Source organism: Ixodes scapularis, unplaced genomic scaffold, assembly GCF_016920785.2.
Source record: "Ixodes scapularis isolate PalLabHiFi unplaced genomic scaffold, ASM1692078v2 PGA_scaffold2__306_contigs__length_199485367, whole genome shotgun sequence".
Classification (NCBI taxonomy): Eukaryota; Metazoa; Arthropoda; class Arachnida; order Ixodida; family Ixodidae; genus Ixodes; species Ixodes scapularis.
Genome location: NW_024609857.1, coordinates 23,769,930 through 23,791,867, shown reverse-complemented (window position 1 = coordinate 23,791,867; position 21,938 = coordinate 23,769,930). Strand labels below are relative to the sequence as shown.

At 48.7% G+C, this 21,938-nt stretch overlaps 3 protein-coding genes across 4 annotated transcripts in view; 2 read left to right on the top strand and 1 right to left on the bottom strand.

The window, feature by feature from the left end:
- The window catches only part of LOC8044002 (FMN-dependent NADPH-azoreductase), a 48,921-nt gene extending 36,096 nt beyond the window's left edge, over window positions 1–12,825 (top strand). For both annotated transcript variants that reach the window (XM_040499341.2, XM_029985942.4), the window contains exons 2-4: window positions 2,541–2,744; window positions 5,777–6,016; window positions 11,793–12,825. In XM_040499341.2, the coding sequence (XP_040355275.1) occupies window positions 2,624–2,744; window positions 5,777–6,016; window positions 11,793–12,031 (600 nt within the window). In that variant the 5' untranslated portion in view covers window positions 2,541–2,623 and the 3' untranslated portion in view covers window positions 12,032–12,825. The remainder of the gene's footprint in view (window positions 1–2,540; window positions 2,745–5,776; window positions 6,017–11,792) is intronic.
- A 232-nt stretch (window positions 12,826–13,057) lies between these two features.
- Window positions 13,058–16,081, bottom strand: LOC115325258. The gene has a single exon (XM_040499344.2). The coding sequence runs from the start codon at window positions 16,079–16,081 to the stop codon at window positions 13,058–13,060; it is 3,024 nt and encodes a 1,007-aa protein (XP_040355278.2).
- Window positions 16,082–19,077: 2,996 nt separating this feature from the next.
- On the top strand, window positions 19,078–19,942 carry LOC120836903. Its single transcript, XM_040206000.1, has 2 exons — window positions 19,078–19,138; window positions 19,191–19,942. Exons 1-2 carry the CDS (start codon window positions 19,078–19,080, stop codon window positions 19,940–19,942), a joined length of 813 nt encoding a protein of 270 aa, XP_040061934.1.
- Window positions 19,943–21,938: the final 1,996 nt, after the last annotated feature.

Sequence of the window (21,938 nt, the reverse complement as noted above, 5' to 3'; positions counted from 1 at the left end):
GATTCGATCCGTCTGTGCCAGTCTGTGTTCGTTCAATAACGGTCGTTGTTTGTGGGCGGGGCTCTTGCATTCGTCAGCGAGGGCTTCGCTGTTGCCGCGTGCTTCACGTACAGACGACGCGTGACACGCTGTCGGAGTGGGCGCTCGAACTTAACGCGGGACCCTCCGCGAGAAATAACGACAACAATTATACCAAAAAAACATCACACGATAGTATTGACGAAGCCTTTCACGACGATTATTTCGGAGACCTTTCAGATTGCAGGTAAGCACGGCGTAGGTAAGAAGTATATCTCGGCACAGTCCGATCGAGAATACAAGATTTTTTTCTTTTAGCAGTTATAAATGACGCATTATTCAAGTTGTTTCGGCCCTAGCAATTAAGAAAGCCCTCAAGAATAACCGTCTAGTTTCGAAGAGCTCCAGTGTTTTGGGAATTGAAGGTAAGCACTGCGAAGCGCAGAAGCACGTACCACACACTGCACTCCGGAGATTTAAACGTTTTCTCCCACTTATGTGCACCGGTTAAGTGTCTCGCCGTAGCTGTAATCTTTGGTTTCTCGATTGCGCTAGAACACAGGGGTGAAATTTGAGGATGCAGTCGTTACAATATGTTCCGAGGGTCGCGGCATCTTGAAGCTTGAAAGTCGCGTGGGCCTTTCAGGTTTGCGGGGGGTTGAGAGGGAATACTTGCCATTCGGAGAATGCGCAGGACACGAAGCGTTGCCCATGTGCGAAACAGTAGGTGCTAGTTAAACCTCGTAAGGATTTATGCAGACACCTATCTCGCAAACTTGTATTTTGATTTAATTTGCTCGGCCACCCGGAGTGAATACAAACGCCGACATTGAGCTGATCTGCTTAAAGGTGCCAGAATCGTCGTGGATCTGTTGTGCGAAGTTGGCGGAAGCAAATCAGTGAAAGTTGACGGGAAGAAGGGCTGGCAGTCGCTATTGTCATCCATGTGACGGGCCGTGGGTTGAAAGATACTTTGAGGCGTCAGATTCAGTCCCGTTATGAACTTTACACGGCACGCAGGTGGCTCCCAGACGGAACGCAAGTGTTCATACAGGAAACCCCCGACAAAATATAAAGACTAAAATAAATATAAAAATTACTTTTTTTTTTCTTTTACTGCTGGTATGTTGGTTTGGTTTTTAAGTCATAACTGCATCGCGCCGATCGGAAATTAACTGAAAATGGTACCAGTCTAGTTTAGGCGGACCTACAGGTCCTTATTTTATGTCTGCGGTTGAAGGAACAGCTAAATGTAGCAGCGGTGATAGCGTGCAACTCTGCGCCTAGGGGAGATCACTACAAAGAACCGGTACGTGCATGCCTGTTGTCAGGGCTGGCCCTACACCATCAAGTACCCTGCACGAACTCCGGCCTTGGCACCCCCCCCCCCTCCCCCTCTTTTCTCCACGCCCCTATCTACTACGTAGGATACCACGTTGCTAGTAAACATGTTAGTATAGTGGCACAGCTTTCCGAAGCGACGAACATGTGCTTGCTCGGCTGAGGAGATCGTGCGCTGTTCTGAGGACTTGCAAATATTGGAATGGTGTGCACTGATAGCGTCCATGTCGGGAACCGTGTTCAAATAAATAAAAAAAAGCAAAAGAAAATTCAAAATGGGGGGGCGCGGCGGCCGCCTTTTGATGGCGCCCTGGGCGACGGGCCAGGTCATCCAGCCCTATAGTGCCGGCTCTGCCTGTTGTATAAATCCCTTTTCGTTTATTTCTTCTAATAATGAAAACAATACAAAGAAGTCACCTATATACTCTTATTACTTATTCCAGGACTAGCATGCTTCATTTATTGTAAATCTCCAATCGCAGGAAAGTTTTTTTTGTTCTTTAGGAGTATTCCACCAGTAGCCCTCTTTTAGTTGTAAATTTCCGCCACAAATCTTTCGTCCAGACTTGTGTCCGCCACTGGAGGGTCTGATAGATAACAATCACGATTGAGTCACCCTTCAATGTCATGAATGTTTAGTTGTTTTTCTGTGAACTGGATCATCGTTCATCATTAGAAGGACGCCCAACTAACCCTGCTCGCCAACGTGCCAATAATCCAGTGTCGCCTAGCCTCACAAACTCTACAAACACTGAACTTTTGCCAGCGAACAAAACAGAAACGGATTCTTTTGCTGATCATGCCCATCAAGTGATTTTTCACAAATATGCTCGCTCATGGTTCGTTTATAACGCTCAATCACAAAAAAAAAAAAAAGGAACAGAAAAAAAAAAAAAAACAGTTGCAAGCAACGTGTATTTGATGGCGAGGCCCTCAAGTATCTTGAGTAGCACAAAAAAGTGTTTGCCAATAGGCTTAAAGCTGCAGAATCAAGTGATTGGTACAATATTGTTTTTGTCATGACTGAAAGGAGAGTTTGCTATGTTTTTGTCATAAATGAAAGGGGAATTTGCTGACTGTCTGTTCCCGTGACATAGCTATTGTCGTAATTCATTGACTCGGGTTCCGAGATTATTCCGCGGAGCCCTCGATAAGAGGTCGACGTCAACCGTTTTTGGCAGGCCGTGTTCAGACCAGCTGTGAGCAGCGCGAGTGAAGAGTGGCTCCCCTGCTGTCCTGCTGCCGCCGTCGAGTGGACGTCGCCATGCCTCCCGCCAAAGTGGTCCTGTTCGTGGGCAGTTGTCGTGTCGCCCGGATGGCCGAACGCCTCAAGACCTACGTCAGCGGGCAGCTGCAGAAGAGAGGACACCTGGTTACCATCATCGGTACGTTCACGCGGTTCGCAGGCGACTCGTCTGCGTGCCGTCTTATGGACGCCATATCTGAGCGGTACTCACTGCGCACGCCCAGACCGAGCTGCCGCTTATATATTTTCTGCCAACAACAACCGTCTCAATGGGTGTGGAACGCACGCCGTGAAAGAGTTATAGATGATATCCCCCAGCAAGAGTTTTGCACCAACGGCCGACAGCGAACTACCATTGCTTCCTAATGCTTTTTATATATAGCTTTCCAAAGATTACCACCCGAGCAAAAAAATGCAGTGACGAGTAGCGTCTGATGTTTCGCAGCAGAAAGTTATTGCGCATTTGCAGGATGCGTTCCATAACCCATGCGTAGACAAAAATGGCTAGCGCATAAGAGGCGATTATCGGAATAGTCTGTATGGCTAGCCAGTTCTGAAAATATTTTGGATTGTTGCATGCAGTGGACAGTGAGGGCGGGTGACATCGTTCTCGGAAACAACTGTTGTTTACCACCGAGAGAAACGAATCCGTCAATGTCGGAAACACTTTTTTTTCTTTTTACATTTGAGATATTCTTTTTTTCTTTTTTTTAACACTCCAGGAACTTGTCGCGCCCGCCGACATGTTTTACTGTATTTTTTACAGAAGGGGTGAGAGAGGCTAAACATTCCAAAGTAATAGTTTAAAGATAAGTGGCGATAAGAGGACGGAAGAATGGTTCCGAATATAACCTGAATACGGACGACAAAAGACCTCTTCAGAATTTATTTTCACTGTATTTTACGGCCTGCATATGCTTCTCTGCGTGCTTGGTTGGAGGGATAGTGCGCGCACGTGAACAAATGTGTTGATTGCACAATGCAATGCTGTTATGCTGCGAGCTGGTCATGTGCACAGCGCGTCACAGTTGTGGGAACCCCAACCTTATCGCCTAAGTTGGTGCCCCCGATTAGCACGTTCTAGTAGCACATAATTCATTTTAGTTACAGCGGTTCCGTTGCAGGTACTAGGCTGTGGCTCTGATAAGAGAGGAATAAATAGCGCGAGCGGCTTTATCGCAACCGCTAGCCTTGTACCTGCTTCACGAGTGGTAACTTTAGCGCACTACTACGCTTCTCACGCACTCAGTTTTCCTGATAAGCACTGATTTAGTGGTTTTCGATGACGCTCAGCAAGTTTTTATTTGTAACTGTCTAATTTAACTAATTAAAAATGTAATTCGTCATTTTAAATAATTGGCGAACTAATTAATAAGTATCGCGAATTTCCTGACGCATTATAAAGCGGTCCCGAGAAAATTCTTTTTACCTCGAATACACCAATTTTAGGAAATGTACAATGTAGTGACGCACACGTTTCGGCCTGAGTCAGGCCAAAACTTGTGAAGGAAAAAGTGGAGGAAGAAGTCAGTTCTTAGACCGCCATCGTTCAGCCAACTATCAATGTTAATTCAAAAATAAATCAGTCCTTCTAAAAGCTTACAGGTTGGTGGACATCTTTAAAATGTTACAATAGCGCACACGAAGATGTCATACCAGCTAGCCCATGCTTCAACCTTAGGTTGGTGGAGGTGCGAACAATGTCCCTACCTCTTGTATATATATTTTACGAAACCACCGAAAGTAAAAATTTTCGGAGGATTCGAACCCTGGGCCTTCCACTCTCCGGGCGGGTGTGCTAACCACTCCGCAATATAGTGTGCCTGAATTTCATAGCGTTTCGAACTGGCCGGTCAAGGTCACGTGATCTATGGGCCGCGTTTGCAATACGAGCGGTGAGGAGGTGACGAGGTTGTTGGTCGACTACGAGCGTTGCAACCTTTCTGCCAGCGCAACGGATCCGCACTGGCGACCAATCCGCCCAGAAGACGTTCGCTAGTAAGTTGCAAACGCTCTTCATGGTTTGAGTCGCCCCTTCTCTTAAATTCGGGCTCTCTAGGTAAACATAGGGAACTTGCATCTAAAATAATTAGATGACGGACACCTTCGGCGCATATTGGGCGCGTGTGCGCTTGCATGCGATGTCCAGTAGCGACGAGGGTAGAGGGGGTAGCTGGGGACAAGGACGTTTGCAGTCGCTTACGCCGCCTCCCCGTCGCATCTTGTATATCCCAGTGTCTGCTCTGTTCCATGGTGGCCGCCATGTTTGTTTATGCTAGCGCCCTAATAGAGTAGGGCGCGAAGGGAAAAAGCGCTTTAAAAAAAAAGTCATTTTTTTTTTTTTAGAACCGTTTGCACATGTTGTAGTGCAAGAACAGCTTTTTAGGCGTTCTGGACGCCAGAAGAGCTTATATCGTCACGAATCTCAAAGAACACCGATGGCAAAAGTAATGTAAAATGAAAAAAAAAAAAAAAAATTATACGCAGTTTTTTTTTTTTTTTTACAAGGGCCCGTGTCTGAGAATATTATTTCCAATTTTTCTTGCTGGGTGCTAGGATTTCGTACGCTGGTCTATTGCAAACGCGGCCCACAAACCACTTGACCCCGATTGAGCAGTTTGAATATGGAGGTAGGAATAAGAGGAGGCGACATAGCGGCTCTAGCCTGCCAAACGAGAACTTCCCAAGTGAAGCCGCAAGCACAGGTCGCGGTCCGTAAGAACGCCCCTAAGGGTGCCCAAGTCCGTCTAGTAGCGTCCAGGGGGGCTATGCAAGATGGCGGGACGAAGGAACCGGAGCATCGCAGCGGGTGGTGACGTTCCGGTCTCTTTGTCTTGCCGTCTTGCATAGTCCCCCGAGGGTGCCCAAGTTTGTCCAGTAGCGTCTTTTGGTTCTGGTCATCGTTGTTGGCGCACCTCTTCCAACCGGAAATCTCCCCGGCTTCACCTCTGGTGGCGTCATGTCGCCTCCAGAAGCTTCGTACCTCCATGAGTTGGAAACACTCCGAAATCTAGGCACGCTACGTAAGGATGGACAGCTGTTTCCCTTTAATGAGGCGGCGACTTGCGCCACCTAATAATTTTTTTTTTTTAAGCTGGACATTATGTGTTTTTTTTTATGTTCAATCTGGTTGCTAACAGAAACTTGCCGGTGCGTGACCCACTGTCGCAGATCCGGAGGAGGAGCAGAACCTGCTGCAGGTGCGCAAGCCGCTGCACTTTCACGGCCCGGACGAGAAGCCCCCTCAGTGGCTGGTGGCAATGCACGAGCACGTGAAGGCGGCCGACGCCTACGTGGTGCTCTGCCCCGAGTACAACCGCTGCATCGCCCCCGCCCTGGCCAGCGCCATGGACCACTTTCCGCCGGACTCGTACCGCCACAAGCCCTGCGGAGTCGTCGCCTACAGCATCGGTGGGTTGCTCACCTGCACGCTGGACAGTTCCGCGACGAGCCTTCGGAGCGCTCGGTCATCGCGGGCCGTTCACTCAATAAGCTAGGCTTGAGCCGCGGTCCCACCGCTTTTACATTATCCAAAAGACAGTCGTCTTTTGGATAATGGGAGGAGCTTGAAGGAGGAGGGGAGGGGAGGAGCTTCAAGGATGAGGGGAGGAGGACGTAAAGGAGGGGAGGAGGAGTAGTAGGGGGAAGGAAGGGCATACTTTCCCCTCAGTACCCTTCCCTCCTCCTCTTCAAGAGCTGCGCTCTAATTCGGCGTTACAGGGTTTTGTAAACGTCCTTCATTTTTTTTAGATAAAAAACAAAAAAGAAAAAGGAAATAGCAGCATAAACATGGCGCCGGGGTATCGCAGTTAGTCATCGTCGATAAAAAATAGGAAGGGGTGTGCGAATATTGCATTTTTTTATACGAATTGAATAAGACAAATAAACGGGCTTTGAATATCGATTCGAATATCAAATATGTGTCTAGTAAACCGAAATGACAAAACGAGAAGTAACAGCAGGTTTTATTGCCTTTTTAAAATAAATCAATGCAACTGCATTTTACTAGGCTGCAGCAGGCTAAAGATACTTTTAGTAATGCACTCATTACATATTATCGTGTAGGAAAATTAACTGTTCAACGTGTTCAGAAAGTAAGCGCTCCGTCCGCGCCGTGACATTTCCGCCAGTAGAAAGATCCTTTCACTCGCAAAAACTGCGAAATTTCACTAAAGTTTGAAGAAGTTCGACTAATGGACAGTGTTGTCCGGCTGCTACACGAATATTTCGAATTTGGGAAACAAAATATTTAGAAAGTAGTTTATTTTATATTTTATGAAATGGTTACCAATGTTTACACCTTATTAAAGCGAAAATATGCGTTTTTAGCGCTTTCATTAGTTAATGTGAACCAGTGATGCATTTGACCCCAATAAATAGTACATTTTGCTTCCGCCAGGTGGAGTCAAATAGCTTTTTTTTTTTTTTAATTTTCGCGCATACGCACAAAAGTCGAGCTTCAGTTGAACCTTTGTTCAAAATCACGTTGAAAGTTCGAAAACGTCGAACTTGGTCGCACTCGAACCTGGGCAGGTTCGCGACATCCCTAGTTTTGAATGCGCGGGAGTGGCAGGAGTTGTTGTTGTCGATGTCGAAGCAATGTTCTGTTCGCAACTAGCTTTTTGCTTTTTTTTTTAATTTTAAACATTTATAGTAGCTAACAAACTCGAGATTTATTGTATATTTATATTTCGCTCTCGAGTTTTATTGCGTCAATTTATAGAACGCGCAATTCCATCACATATTGCTATAAAAGTGCCACACAATAAAGGGCTTGGTGAAAGAAAAATACCGAAACTGATCCTGTTTTGCTGCCCTCGGACCGATAGAAATGGAGAAGACCAATAACGCACGCCTCATAAGCCTTTCTTAGTGAATAAACATTCATAGGGGAATGCGTGGCACGCAGATTATCCGTTACTTGGTCCAATATATTCCCAGTTTCTGCGCATATTCGCCGCTTCTCCCGAATATTCGGCTTTGGCCGAGTATTCGGGAACATCGGAATATGCGATTTTCGAGTCGAATACGTTTCGAATGAGGAAAATATTGTATCCGTATTCGAAATTTCGAATATTCACACACCCCTACAAATAAGGTTTGCAACGACACCACTAACACCGATGAGCGAGATTTATGGGTCATACAGCGCCATAGACAGTCGCAATCCGCCCGCAAGGTTGCTTCTCCCTTGGCTTCCGCGTGTTTGCAGAGGCCAGCTTTAAGGCCGTTCAGCACGCTCTCAGTCGCAGTATGGCTATTAGCGCCGAGATGTTTCGGTGGCGCCCTCTTATGCTTTCCATCCGTGACGTCACGACTGAGATTTGCCTCGCCGTGACGTCACCAGTTGTTATCCCGGCTACTTACCATCAGGTGAGACGACGAGTTGGATGGTGTGTTTAAAAAGCCCAGTGGAAGCTAAGAGCCATCGCAACCCGAAACTAACACCGTCAAAGTTGACAATCTGACAATGCTCATATGCCCATGGTTTGGCCAATCGTGGAAAGCTGACCGCAGCGACCGCTTTTGGTCGCGCACATCGCTAATACTCTGCTTCACCTTATGATGTACCGCAGGAAAGGCTACAAGCGCGAGCTCCTTGCTCTGGGGCACATCTCGACGGCACAAGCTCTCGTTCATTAATAGCAGCTGCCAACGCTATGAGCTCGCGCTTCTAGCCTTCGCTGCGGCATAAGGTGAAACGAAGTATAGCTGCGTTTTCTATTGGGGAGGAGATCGAACAGGCCACGCCTCTAGTGGCATGCTTCAGCTGTGTGGACAACAAACCAAATTTTCTTGTTTGTTGTCGATCCGAGAAATCGAAGATGACGATTCGAAGACCGCTCCTCGAGCGTCCAAAGCACTGCTCGTGCCCAGACCGTGCTAGGCGAGGGTCACCTTCTTTGTTATGCTGTGTTAGTAAACGCCGGGCTGTAGGGACAACAAGTAAAGCCCACAACAAGCTCGATAAAGCGCTCCCATAGTTCGATCTTATGCCCAATACCTTGAGCCCTAAGCTGGACACTCGACGAGTATGTCCACGCGAGTCCTGACCACTGCGACTGGCCAACGCCGAGCTTGGCCGTGGCGCTGGACAGTCGCAGAGGGTCAGAACTCGCGCCGACTTTCTCGCCGAGTGCCCAGCCTAAGGCCTCGGAACGGTTCGTCTACTACACGAGTCTCATCTGCTCTGACAATTGCAACATTTCAACACAACGATTTTTTTTTAAGGATTTGTTTGCGGAGGTACGCTCAGAATTTTTAAGAAACCGGCCGAATATCCGCTGTTTTGATGGAGAAAGGGACATAAATTTGGTGCGCAAATTTGGCTTTCGTTCTGCAGGTGTAGTAATGTACGTACAGAATGATTGGCACTTTCGACAGACGAACTGACTTCCCCTAACAAGATATGACATTGGACAAATCGTTTACGCTTACATGCTTTTATTAAAAAAATAATTGCACCAAGATTAATTTTCTCACGTGATATACAGACCCCAACAACGATTTCGAGCTGGCCTCTTTTAATCACGGTTTGACCGGTGCAATCTATTCATTTCACAATACTGCCAGCCCCTTCAAGGGCCAAGGCAGGAGGGGGTAATACTAACACGGAAATCAAATACAACACTGCTTTCAAATATCAACATTCAGAGCAATCTCCAGGATCCGCACCACAAAAATATACACCTCAAGCACGGCTTTCAAAATCAACCTTTGGGAACCTCACCCCAAAAATATACACTCACAGGTACACCCACAAGAAGGGTCACACCTACAGGTCAAACAATACGCTTATGGCATTCTCGAATTCAGAAAGGGATTCCAGTGCAACGACACTAGCAGGAAGTTTATTCCACAACTCTACCGCCTGAACAAAAAATGACTGTTTAAAAGTATTTGGGCATCAATGGCGGTTAAAACTTTCTGGTGGTGCAGGCGATCTAGCCGGTAGCTTTTCGGCTTCACATATTTGGATTTATCAATTCGAATAATGATGTATATTTGAAAAAACAATTTCAGGCGCTGGAACATTCTTCGCTTTCTTAGTGGCTGCAAACCAGCCTGTCGTTTCAGCGTCGTAACAGATGTAGTACTCCTAAAGTCAGAAAAGATTGAGCGCACTGCCAGTGACTGTACGTTTTCAAGCTCCCTTGAAAGTGTGACGTGCCAGGGATCCCAGACTTCGGATGCGTACTCTAGGTCGGTCTTACTTGAGCTTTATACGCACAAGTCTTAACCGAAGGAAGTGTCCTAAACAGCCTTCTTCGCAGATACGAGAGTGTTTTTATTGCCTTGTTTTTTATATAGTCCACATGTTTGTTCCATTTTAGGTCACTCGTGATAATCACGCCCAAGTACTTGTAGCTATCAACTTTGGAAAGTTTAACTGCATCAAGCTCATAATCAAAACACAATGCACTCCTTTTTGTTGTAATATGCATGTATTTAGTTTTTCCGGTATTGATTTTCATGTTATTTTCGCTGCACCATGCCGCAATATCGGATAAGGTGTTATTCAGTTTAATCTGGTCATCCGCGGAGGTTATAGGAGTGTATATTATGTAGTCATCAGCAAACATTCTTATTTTTACTGGCCCGTTGCTGTTAATAGTAAACAAGCTGTTAAGGTATATCAGAAAAGGCAATGGCCCCAACACAGAACCTTGTGGAACCCCTGAATATACACTTAACAAATCAGAAGGAGTACCACCGATGTCTACGAACTGCTGCCGATTTGTAAGGTATGCTCTTATTCATTTTATTAATAATGAAGGAACGCAGAGGACAATTAGTACATTAATTAACTTGTGATGAGGTACGCGATCAAACGCTTTTGATAGATCGATAAAAATGGCGTCCACTTGTAAACGATCATTTACATGACGGGATATTTCATGGTGACATTCAATTAGTTGCGTTGTTGTAGATAACCCTCCACGGAAACCGTGTTGATTTCCATTTATTATGTCATGTTCATCAAGAAAAGATATTAACTGTTTGTTAACTGCTTGACCGATAGGAGGTTGTTGTAAACGTAATCGGGTGTTTGTGGCGCGTGTTCACGCTATACCACCTAGATCTGCGCCTTGGCTCCTTTGACGTCGTCACTAGTAAAGTGGCGCACACCAGCTCCGCGCACGTGGAGCGAAAGCTCGCGCTGCTGTACCCAGGGATTCTTAGTTCAATCCCCACCCCTGCCCGTTTCGACCTGGATGACAATCGTACCGGCGTGCGGATATCACTACTGCGTGGTGCACGTTAGAGACTAAATTTCTCATTTACAGCTGAGACCCCAAATGCCCATTGAGGTTGCCTAACCTCCGGCTGTATAAACATACACGCATTATTATTAATAATATTCCTTTCCCCCCGCCTACTCTGAGGCCTTGAGGCCAGAAGGCGGCATCACAATAAACGTTTTTACAATACAATATTATTATTATTTATTCCGAGTTATTTTCCGACGTGATCCATTGTGCCAGCCCAAGTATAGTTTGGAGCATTACACTGCATCGTCTGGTAGAAGTTTAACGCATGCCGGTTTTTATCCGTACTTGCGGCAAGACGGCGCTCGAGTAGTCGACCCATCGACACCAGAATGGCCCCCGTATATGATGCCTCCGGAGTGAGTTTTAGCAAACCGTTCCCGTGTTCGGCGTACCGCACTACCGGAGCCTTTGAAGCATGCTTTTAAGCGCGCGCCCCGCTGTCACGGTACCCCCTGGCGCGCGCTTAAAAGCATGCTTCAAAGGCTCCGGTACTGTGGTTCGCGGAACACGGCAACGGTTTGCTAAGGTCCCTAATATCTGTCCAAATATGCCTGCAGTCGTACACTTCAAATGTTTTGTCGTGGACGGAGACATTCACCATTGCCGTGCGTCTCACCAACACAAAAAACGACGTGAATAACTAATCGTCTGCATGCAAACAAATGTGGAAAGTGGCGGAAGCTCTTCATAAATATGGCGGAACGCGACTCACCGGATGTGAAAAGGTGTTTGGTGAAACCGCCCTATGCTCCCGTCGAGATTCCGTGCGTTGCCGCTTGGGGGCGGGTCGAAGGTGCAGTAACGATGACGTAATGCGCCGGCCTTTGTCTTCTACGGGGTATTAGTTCAAGGCTCACTGAAGGTCGCGGTTGATGACTGCCAAACCGAAATGTGGCGTCCACTCTTAAACGCAGGTAACGGTGCGGGTCTTGCTGCGGCGATCCAGCTGCGGGCCTTCCTGGGAGAGCTCGGCATGATCTCCCTGCCTTTCAACAGCCTCAACGCCAAGATACAGAATTCGCTCTCCGAAGACGGCACCCCACTCAACGACGACTTCGTGAGGGGCATCAACAAGATGCTCGGCGAACTCGAGTGGTACTGCGCTGCGCTCAAGAACCACAAGGAAGCGTGTGGACCACCGTCCGTAGCGTAAAAATTATAACTTAACTTAATTGTTTTTGTTTGAACGACGGGTTGTTATTGTTTTTGTAACTTCTGCATCTAAAAAGAAAGGTCTTTATAAGTACACGGTGTCACCGAAAAAAAAAAAGTTGCCGCGTTTCTTTTTTGCTTTAAAAACAACTAGTAAGCAGTGCCGAACCCTGCCTTCGCCCAAATGGACCGGTCCGGACGAGATGTCGAAGCCTCGGAGCTTGTTGTCGGGTTCGAAAGCCATAAGGGATTTTCGGAAAGTTTCAGTGTGAGAAATTAGCGGCCGACGAATGGTGTCAACCACCGTGAACGGGCCCCATGTTCCCATTGAACACTTCAGTATATTGCTCATAACTTTTGAACCGGATAATGGAGCTCCGAAAACTTTGGCATCTGATCCGGAGCGCCAGCGTCACGTTTGGGCTGGGGGATGAATAAACGTTCAGCAAAGCCTAGCTTATCTTTGCGGTAAAAACAAAACAAATTGTTTTGGGGACACGCTGTGGTTGTGCACGCCGCAAAGACAAGTGCATCGAGGACACTTACAGACCAGTTTGAGGACTTATATCAGTGCTATCTTTATATGCGCGTGTGCATTTGTGTAGAGGAAACATGGTCGCACGTAGGCATTCCAACCGGCACCGCAGAATAACGACTGCACGTTCCAGGGTTATAGGATGAACTTGTTTTACTTGTGCCCGGAGGTGGTAGCACTTTCGCCGGTACCACGCAACGCCTTGTATAGAAGACCTTGGACGTACCCAAATAAAAACAGATCACGTGCAAAAAAAAAAATATATATATATGTGTATACTTGTTGAATTTGACTATTATGGTTGCATAAAAATTTGCTATTTTGTTCGTAGTTCCTGGTGCACGGAGACCCGAACGGGAGTGGCGCTAGTTCACGGGTCAGTCTCGAAAGACGAGCGCTGAGCTATACAGCGATTACGTCGACACTGACGAAGGCGCAGTACAACGGGATTTCGAACCGGCCATGACATGCAGTCCGAGGGAGGGAAAAAAGTCATTTCTTTTTCTTTTTCTTCCGCTTCTTCTTCTTTTTGCTCTTGCCAGACTTGGATTTTACCTTCTTGCGCTTCTTTTTACTCGACTTGGACGATTTCTTTTTCTTCTTTTTGGAACCGCTCTTTTTAGACTTGCTTTTCTTTTTCTTCGACTTTTTTTTTTTCTTCGGCTTTTTGCTTTCCTTCGTGGTGGTCGAAGGCGTCGTTGAGCCGCTGCCCCCTGCCGCCGTCGTCGCAGACGCCGTCGGAGTCGTCGACTGAGACGTGGTTGAAGGCGACGTTACTGTGCTCACGGAAGTGGTGGCTGGCAGAGTCGACCCGTACGCGGTTGTCGAGGGCCTCAATCCCGCCGGTAAGGCGGGAAAACACGGCAGTGATGGAAGCCTAGACAGAGTCGTGTAGATGGTAGACTTTGACTGTGGCCTGTTTTGCGCGGCCGACTGCTTACGCCAGGATCCGATCTCGCGCGCCAACTGTGTCTCGACCGCGATGAGTCGCCGTATCTTGTTCTCCGCTTGTACCAGACCTTGAAAGTATGGGTTGTCGGAGGCGAGGTCCGACTGCCGATAGTAGGCAAGCTCGTTTGCCAGCTGGGCTTCAAGATCGATGAGTTCCCACAACTTGTTCTCGGCCTGGAAGATGCCATTCACGTAATCTTCTCCTCTGAGCCCGCTCTGCTGGATAGCCCGGCGGGCTTCGATCACTTCTCGAGAAACCCTGATGACGCTTTCGATCAAGGTTCCGATCCTTGATCCCATCTGCATGAACCGGGTGTCTCTTACGTCTGAACGGCTACGGGGGACGTCGGTGAGGTTGCACAAGCTCCTACACAGCCATTCCCAAAGCGAAGGTAGGTCATCTTCGTCGGATGTCCTCATTCGACTTCTCGGTCGACTGTAGCCGCTTCTAGGACTCCGAACCTTGTATGATATGTCGTCCCAGCCATCCAGGTCGTCTTCGTCGTAGCCATCGCCGCCGTCTCTAGACCGCCTCCGTGAACTACGCCGGCGCCGTCCATACCGCGGTGTTTGCCTGGACTCGTAGTCTTCGTACTCGTCGTCGTCATCGTCGTCGAAAGTCCTCGGTCTTCGCCTCGTCCGGCTTTGAGATCGTGTTCTGGAGGTCAAGGTGTCAAACATGTCGTCTACAGAACGAGCTAGTCTTTCGATGCTTTCATGGATGGCCCTATTTCCGTCACTCACGCTTGAGGTCCGAACTGGAGCTGCCATTTGTACCGTTTCTGGTATCGTTACAACTTTTATTTGTGGGGCTGGCTTGGGCTGGGTAGTGGGTTCTTTCGGTGGCTGGTTGACCACGACAGTGGTTTTTGAGATGACAGGTCCGGTCCTGGACGGCAGCGTAGTGCCTCGAGATGCGAATCTAGGGTCATCTTCGTAAGGATTCGCTATAATTCCAATGTCATGTTGCGGTCTCATCCGGGTTTCCCCATAAGCTTGTCGCTCGCCTAAAATTGACATTGGTAGGAGAGTCACGTAGTTCGGTTGCATCATTTGGAATCCGGGTGGTGATGTTCCTATTTCAGTGAGGGACCTTTTGTAGACTTCCCTCACAACTGGCTGGTCCGCATTTATATATTTTAGCGCGTCGGCATGGTCGATCATCGTGGACTTCTCGACGTACATTTTTACTTCTGGTCTTTCCCAAATTACCTCCGGCTTTAAATTGTCAGATGGTGGTCGCTTGAACACCATTTGTAGCTGATCTAAGCAAGTTTCTGACGGTGTTTGTCGACCAGAGTGAGCAAGACAATGCTGGTATGCGGGACAGGTATGCGTGGGGCAGACAGGTTGAGGCACAGCGTCAATATACGTGTCTGATTGGGCGGTTACCGAATATCTGTCATCCGGCTGTGGCTGCTTGTTCCAGCGCATGCCAGCAGGTGGTTCAGACCTGGCTGTGACGGGCTCGTAGTCCGGGCCGCCAGGCCCCACGAGCTCAACGACGATCTTGCGATCTTTCCTGGATTTTGCTGTCATTTGTTTCGGAGGAAAGTTCATGATGTCAAATTGAGCTTCCGCAGGCTTCCCGCCGAGAATCTCGTCGATCAGTTTCATCTTGAGGTTGTTTAACCTCCGTAGGTTTTGCTTGATTTCATCGGCTATACTCGTGCGGGGCCCTACGGGTTGCGATTGTATTGCTTGTCGAGTCGCTTCGAGCTGTGAAAGCAGGCGAAGCTTGTTTTCCATGTCTAACGCGACAGCTGTGTTGGGGGTTTGTGGCTGAAGCTCTGCGTATTGAGAAAACTGTGGGAGCATATTGCCGTACATGGCCGGACCAGGCATGATGGTCTGAAACTGGCTGAAATTTGGTGGGTAAAATCCGGGAGGAGGAAGTATCGAAGGAGGCATAGGTGGCATGGGCGGAGGCATCATGGCTTGCGCCATCATTTGTTGCTGCTGTTGCGCTGTCGTTTCCTGCTGAGGTTGCATGGGTATCCCGTGAGCGGTCTGGGCTATGTTCTCAGTGGCTTTTTTCTCGAGCTCGGCTATATGCATCAATTGTTGCCTAGCCAGCATCTGTGGAGTCATGTATGGATCGGTCATACTGACAGTTACCTTGGGAAGTTGCTGCTTTCTGGCGCTTTCCATTCTCTTAACTCTGTCCTTCTCTTCACGCGCTTTCACAATGTCGTCTAGCTTATCCGAAGGGCCCATCATTTTGGCCAGATGAAGCTCGTCATCGCCGACCTTCCTGAAACGCCGCAACCCCTCCTTTCGGTTTTCCTCCTCTCTAGCGTTGGCAAGCTGATCGAAATAGTGTATCTTTAGGTCGATCAACTCCTTTAGCTTACTTTTGGACAAGTTGCGTTTTGCCATCGCCATTTCGTCGTCGCCGAGGCGCTTGAACGCTTCGAGTCCTGCCTTACGCTCGTCTTCCACCTCAGTGTTCATCATGTGGTCCCATACCACTACCTTCTTGTCCATGATGTCCCGGAGCCTACTGCGCTCGATGTCTTTCTCCTTAGGCGGTGCCAAGCGATCGGTAAGTTTGTCCTGGTCCATTCCCCTGCCCCTGCCTCTGCCAGATGAGGCGGCGCCCCTGCCAGGAGACGCGGCCCCTCTTCCCCGTGCGGCCCCTTTTCCCAGGGCGGCCCCCGTACCCTTGGGTGGGAGGGCGGGAGCCGAACGCCCGGCCGAAGACTTCTTGGCCATTGTGCTTGTTCAATGGCTCGCCATCGGGCCACAGCAACCTTCGCGGTCCGACCGCCGCACAGTCCTGCGAGCGTCGCGGCTGCCCCTCGCTCAGTTATTCCATCATGATGTTTGGCACAGCAACAATGACCATAACGCTGCGCAAGCACGCTCGCTCACGTGCTTGACACAGGCCTCCCTGGCGTTTGAATCCGGATGTCACTTACGTATATGGCTTAGGGCCAGGCTGATACACACATTTGCGTTGGCAAATAACAATATAGTCACCGGGAAAACTGTTTTCTAGAGAGCGTTGCAGCAATTCAAAGAATAGCATCGTGAAGCAATATATACCTTATTCAACCTTATTCAAATTGGCAGGCCATCTGTCGGCCGCTGCGCTAACCTTCTCTCGTAGCCTCAAACCATAGTTATTACAATAAAGGGAGGACGACGAAGTTAGCCAAGCTAGAGACGCTAAATCTCTACCTCTTCAGAAATGGTGATGGCCTGTAGCTGAGCCGGAGACAGAGCAACAAAAACTTTAGCCAAGAACTTCAAACAAGTGATTCAAGTTCAAGTCAAACCAGCAAAACGAGCCATACTCAAGATACTCGAAAAAGAACAAAGCCGTGGGCTAGTGACAAAAATCAGAGGAGCCCAACGAGGGGACCTAAGTGTGTTCTTCTCGGCAAAGACACATAAAGAAGGGGTCCCTTTTCGTGCCATTGTCTCAGAGCAACACACCTGGCAAGGGCAAGTTTCACTTTGGTTGGCAAAAAACCTATCACAAGTTGAAGTAAAGGATCCTTTCCGGATACCAAACTCCGAGGCAGTGATTCGCCTTCTTCAGGAGAGGGGTTCTGATATTGTATCAGGTTTTTCCTTGGACATCCAAGACCTCTACTATTCCATTCCCCATGCGGCTCTCCTCAAGGTCCTCCGAGAAACCATAGAGGAGCAGGGTCTTCAAGGGTTTCAAAATTCAACAGGGATGAACCTTGACAGCTTCTTGGAGCTCCTGACAGCATATCTTTCTGCAACGGTGGTGTCACACCAGGATCAGCTATTTTTACAAAGAAGCGGTGTGTGCATCGGGTCTCGAGTGGCCCCCTACTTGAGCGATTTATTCCTAGCAGCGTGCGGGAGGAACATTCAACACCAGTTAAAGGATCAACGCATCGAGGCCATCTTTCGGTATGTTGACGACTTCCTCATACTAAGCAACTCTGATGCAGATGAGGAGAGTAACGGGTGCTTAGACGTGGTCATGCGCAGCTTCGAACATAGCTGCCACGGATTGGCTTTTACCCATGAACTTCCCGTCAACAATTCCATACGGTTTTTAGACCTCTCATTGGAGTTTCAACCTTCCCACGTGTGCTGGAGTTATGAACCCCGTTCATGTAAGGGGTTCCTTCCGTGTACCTCGGAACATTCCAAAAACGTAAAACGGGGGTTGGCCACCAGAGCTTTAGCCTCGGCGCTACAGAAGTCCTGCCCTCATAAGGTGGGGCGCTGCTTTCAAGGACAGCTGGGTCGACTCCAGGATTCTGGGTACTCGAGTACCCTCCTCGTACCGGTATGTGAAAAGCTTTGTAGGCAAGTACGTCAAAATCCTGAGAAGAATCAAACAACTCAAAAGAAGCCCCCAACGCCTTTCGCAGTGGTCCCGTATGTTCACGGCATTACTCATCGATTAAAGAAGATCGCCGGCCGACAAGGCGTCCACGTTGTGTGCTCCGCCCCCAACAAGGCCTACGCCATGTGCCGTAGGGTGAACCGGAAAACCGCCCAGAACGGGACGACGACCTGCAGCACTGCGCATCGAACACCCTACGCCCCATGCGAAAAAGGAGTGGTTTACAAGATCCCTATGTCATGTGGCAAAAGCTACATAGGACAGACGGGGAGGTGCATCAACGACCGCACCAGAGAACATGCAGCCTCTGTGACCGCACTAACGTCGGCGGGCCACCTCTCGGCACATTGTCGGGCCTGCAAATGTGCTCCTGATTTCGCAAGCGTCACCGTTTTAGCAAAACACCGAAAGCAGCTTGGAAGGGAGCTCCTTGAGGCGTTGGCCATTGAGGAGGGGGAGGGAGAATGCGTCAGTGTTGCCTCCATTGCGCTCTTGCCCAAAGAAAAAATGTATCTGAAGAGAGCGGCACCTCGGATGAACCAAGTTGGGACCCTGTGACTCCAAGATCCGACCGAGAAAAACGAGGGTGACACCACCGGAAATATAAAAGACAAAAAGAAAGACATTTTTCAAGATCCAAAAGTCGAAGAAGACAAAAACTCCACCGATCGTGAGAAAAAAAAGCAGTTTCTGTCTAAGCTCCGACTGAAGTAGTAGAAGCTACCCTTTTGGGATGGGGAAAGTCGAAGAGGTGGAGAACACCACGGTCCGTGAGAAGAAAAAGGAAGTTTAAGTATAAGCTTTGAAAGAAGAAGAAGAAGCTACCCTTTTAAGGATTGGGTTGAGGAAAAGGAAGTGTATATAAAACAAAGGGTTGATAGTCCAGCAGTGTGTTTCTTTCTCTCTTCGTCGCTTTCCTAACGTTCAGCTGGTAATCAGTAAGCTCTTCAGAAATTTGGGTTGGAAACGTTTTTTACTGGTCCTTTGGACCAGATCTCCTGGGTGGATATCAGCATTTAGGGCATCCGCAGGCCGCGGCACGCCGCCGAGCTTAAGGTATGTCCACATCAGAGATAAGCAGCATTATACCCGCTGGACAACGTTCAGCAGGCAGGTCAGAACAGGAGCCAGCCCGGGACTGCAAAGATCCTGCATGTTCGCAGTCTTCATCGACGCCCTCCGCCGCGGAGATTGTTGACGTGGACAGCGAAGGCTCTACTGGGGAATGGAATCTCGTCACCATAAAAATGACAAAAAGGACGTGTTCGTGGTCAAGCACGGAAACGGTACGTCCATCAAAGCGACAAACTGATGATTTTACCATAATCTTCGTGCCAGTTAATCAAGAAACAAGATTAACATCTCTCAGTAGCCTGAAGCTTACGGAAGCACTGAAAGGCATATGTCAGGAATCTGCCTGTCAGGTCCGGTACAACGACCGTCTCAACCTGATCGCCGTCGAAGTTCTGAACGAACAAGCTGCACAGGCGCTTCTGAAAACCACGGACTTATGTGGTATACCGGTTCGACCTTACTTAGCTTTGTCTGGGCCCACGACAGTTGGCGTCATCCGGGACGTTGACATGGACGCTACAGAAGAACAGCTGGAACATAATCTCCGCTCAGAGAGCAAGATCGCCGACATCGGACGTCTTGGAAAGTCACGCGTTGTGAAAATCACATTTCAAGGCAGTCAGCTGCCAAACTATGTTCTGCTGGGGTATGTTCGTCACCCTGTGTTGCCTTATAAGGAGAAACCGCTCCAATGCCACAACTGCGGCGGATTTGGTCACAAGAAGGTCCCCTGCACGCGCGCTATGGCTTGCGAGCGATGCGGAGAACACCACGAAGCAACCGATGCCATGTGTCAATCACCGACACTGAGATGTGTCAACTGCAAGGGAGATCACGAGGCTACATCACATGCCTGCCCGAAGTGGATCAAAGAGCGGAAGATACTCACTTACTCCAAGACCAATTCGATTGGATTTCGTGCGGCCAGGTCAGCCTTGGAGGGCCAGAAGGCATCTCGGTCTGGCGAAGAGGATGCCCAGCCAGAGATACTGAGTAAACGGGCAAAACACCTTTAGAAGTCAAGAGCTGTTACCTACGCGTCTGTAACTGGAGGCACCCATTCCTTGCCTCCTAATACAGAAGCAGCCCACGGAAGTGCTGGGAACGGTGCGCACGCAGCGGCTACATTGGAATCTCCGAAGCAACCACCCAAGCAACCGGCACAAACACGACTGCGCTCTTCCACACAAGAGGGAGACGCTGAGGACAAAAGCGCATCTTCTGGCGAAGCCCCTGGATGGACGTCATTAATCAGAGCAGCTGCGAACATAGCCTTTGCTATATTGAAAAACATCGAGGCATTATGGGCCCGCGCAGTCACGACGATTCTGAAAACTATGATTCCTCTTCTTGGGGTATGTTAGCAGGACTCTCGAATGACCAACGCTGCCAACAAACAAGTAACCCCGGAAAGAGTGCACAAAGAATACAGCAGAAAACTCCACATAGAGAAAGACGTAGCCCATTGTTTCCTTCTATCCTTCAGTGGAATGTAAATGGTTTACGCACACGTTTGCCCGTTCTCCGCCAAACTCTTGCGACTGAATGAAGAGATGTACTGGCTCTACAAGAAACGTACGTGATCCCAAGAGAGGCCCGTCTGTCTCCCTGTGTCTTTCATCACGGTGCAACTCTTAAGTACCGATGGAAGATCGCGAGTTGCAGTATTGGTCCGTGACGATGTATACCATGCCCCCCTTGATCTTTCGGACTTGTCTTCAGAAATTGCAGAATACGCCGGGGTGATAATCGCAATTGGCCGGCACGTTACAACGGTTATTTCTGCATATATTTCCCCGCATGGCGTATGGGACGCAAAGGTGATAAAAGAAATTCACAAACGTAGCCGAGAACAGCTTATTATATGTGGAGATTTCAACGCACACAATGAATCCTGGGGCGGTACCCGAACGGACGCCAGGGGACGACAGCTCGAAGACACTGCGGCAGCCCTAAAACTGCGAGCTCTTAACGACGGGTCGAAGACATTTTGTAGACGTGGAACTAACGCCAGCACAATAGACATAACGTGGGTATCGTCACAAGTTGTCGCCTTGTGGACAGCCCAACCGAACACTGGAGGGAGCGATCATGTTCCCATCAGGTTAACACACCCCAGAGCACCTCCAAAGAACCTTAAGGTCTGCAGAGTTACTAACTGGGACCTATTCCGCCAGTACCTCACTTCTGCCATTGTAGGCAGCAACTATGATGACCTTACTACATGCATTGCGGAGTGCCTGCGGCTTTCAACGCGATCCGTCACAGTTCCAGTTACAAGCCCCTCTCCTGACCTTGAAAGGCTTAACCTACGAGCAGCCCGACGGCCGGCACAACGAAGGGCGCTTCACTCCAACGCCTCATAGGACTGGAGTCGCTACAACCGAATTGACGCTAAATTCAGGCGACACACCAAGGCACTTCAGCGGTGGCAATGGAGCCAGGACTGCGCATCGCTTGGTGGTTCAGGTGGAGGCAAGCGCGCTTGGAAGATCGCTCGAGCCCTCTCCGGCGCGAAGGTTCCACGAAACCTTATTGCAGGGTTGGCAATCAAATCTGGTATGTCCATGACGGAAGTGGCAGAGCTATTAGCGGATGAATTTTCCCGCTGCTCTATTCCACCACATCAATACCAAGAAAGATTGACAAATCCACCGCAAAGCCAGGTTAGTCAACCTCAAGACAAAGACATCGTTGGCAACTTACTCAGACTTCACCCTAAAGGAGCTCACTCAAGCACTCCCTCACTGTCGAAAGAAAAGCGCTCCGGGCCCCGATGGCATAACCTACCAGTCGCTCAGGAACGTGGATCCTATACACCACCCAGAAAAAAGCTCAACGACATATGGAGGACAGGAGCATTTCCGGATGCATGGAAAGAATCGATAGTAATTCCCATACTCAAACAAGGGAAGCCGATAGAAAAATCCTCATCCTACAGGCCGGTTTCCTTAAAAAGTTGCTTGGGAAAAGTTCTTGAGCGAATGGTTCTTCAACGTCTAACCTGGCCTT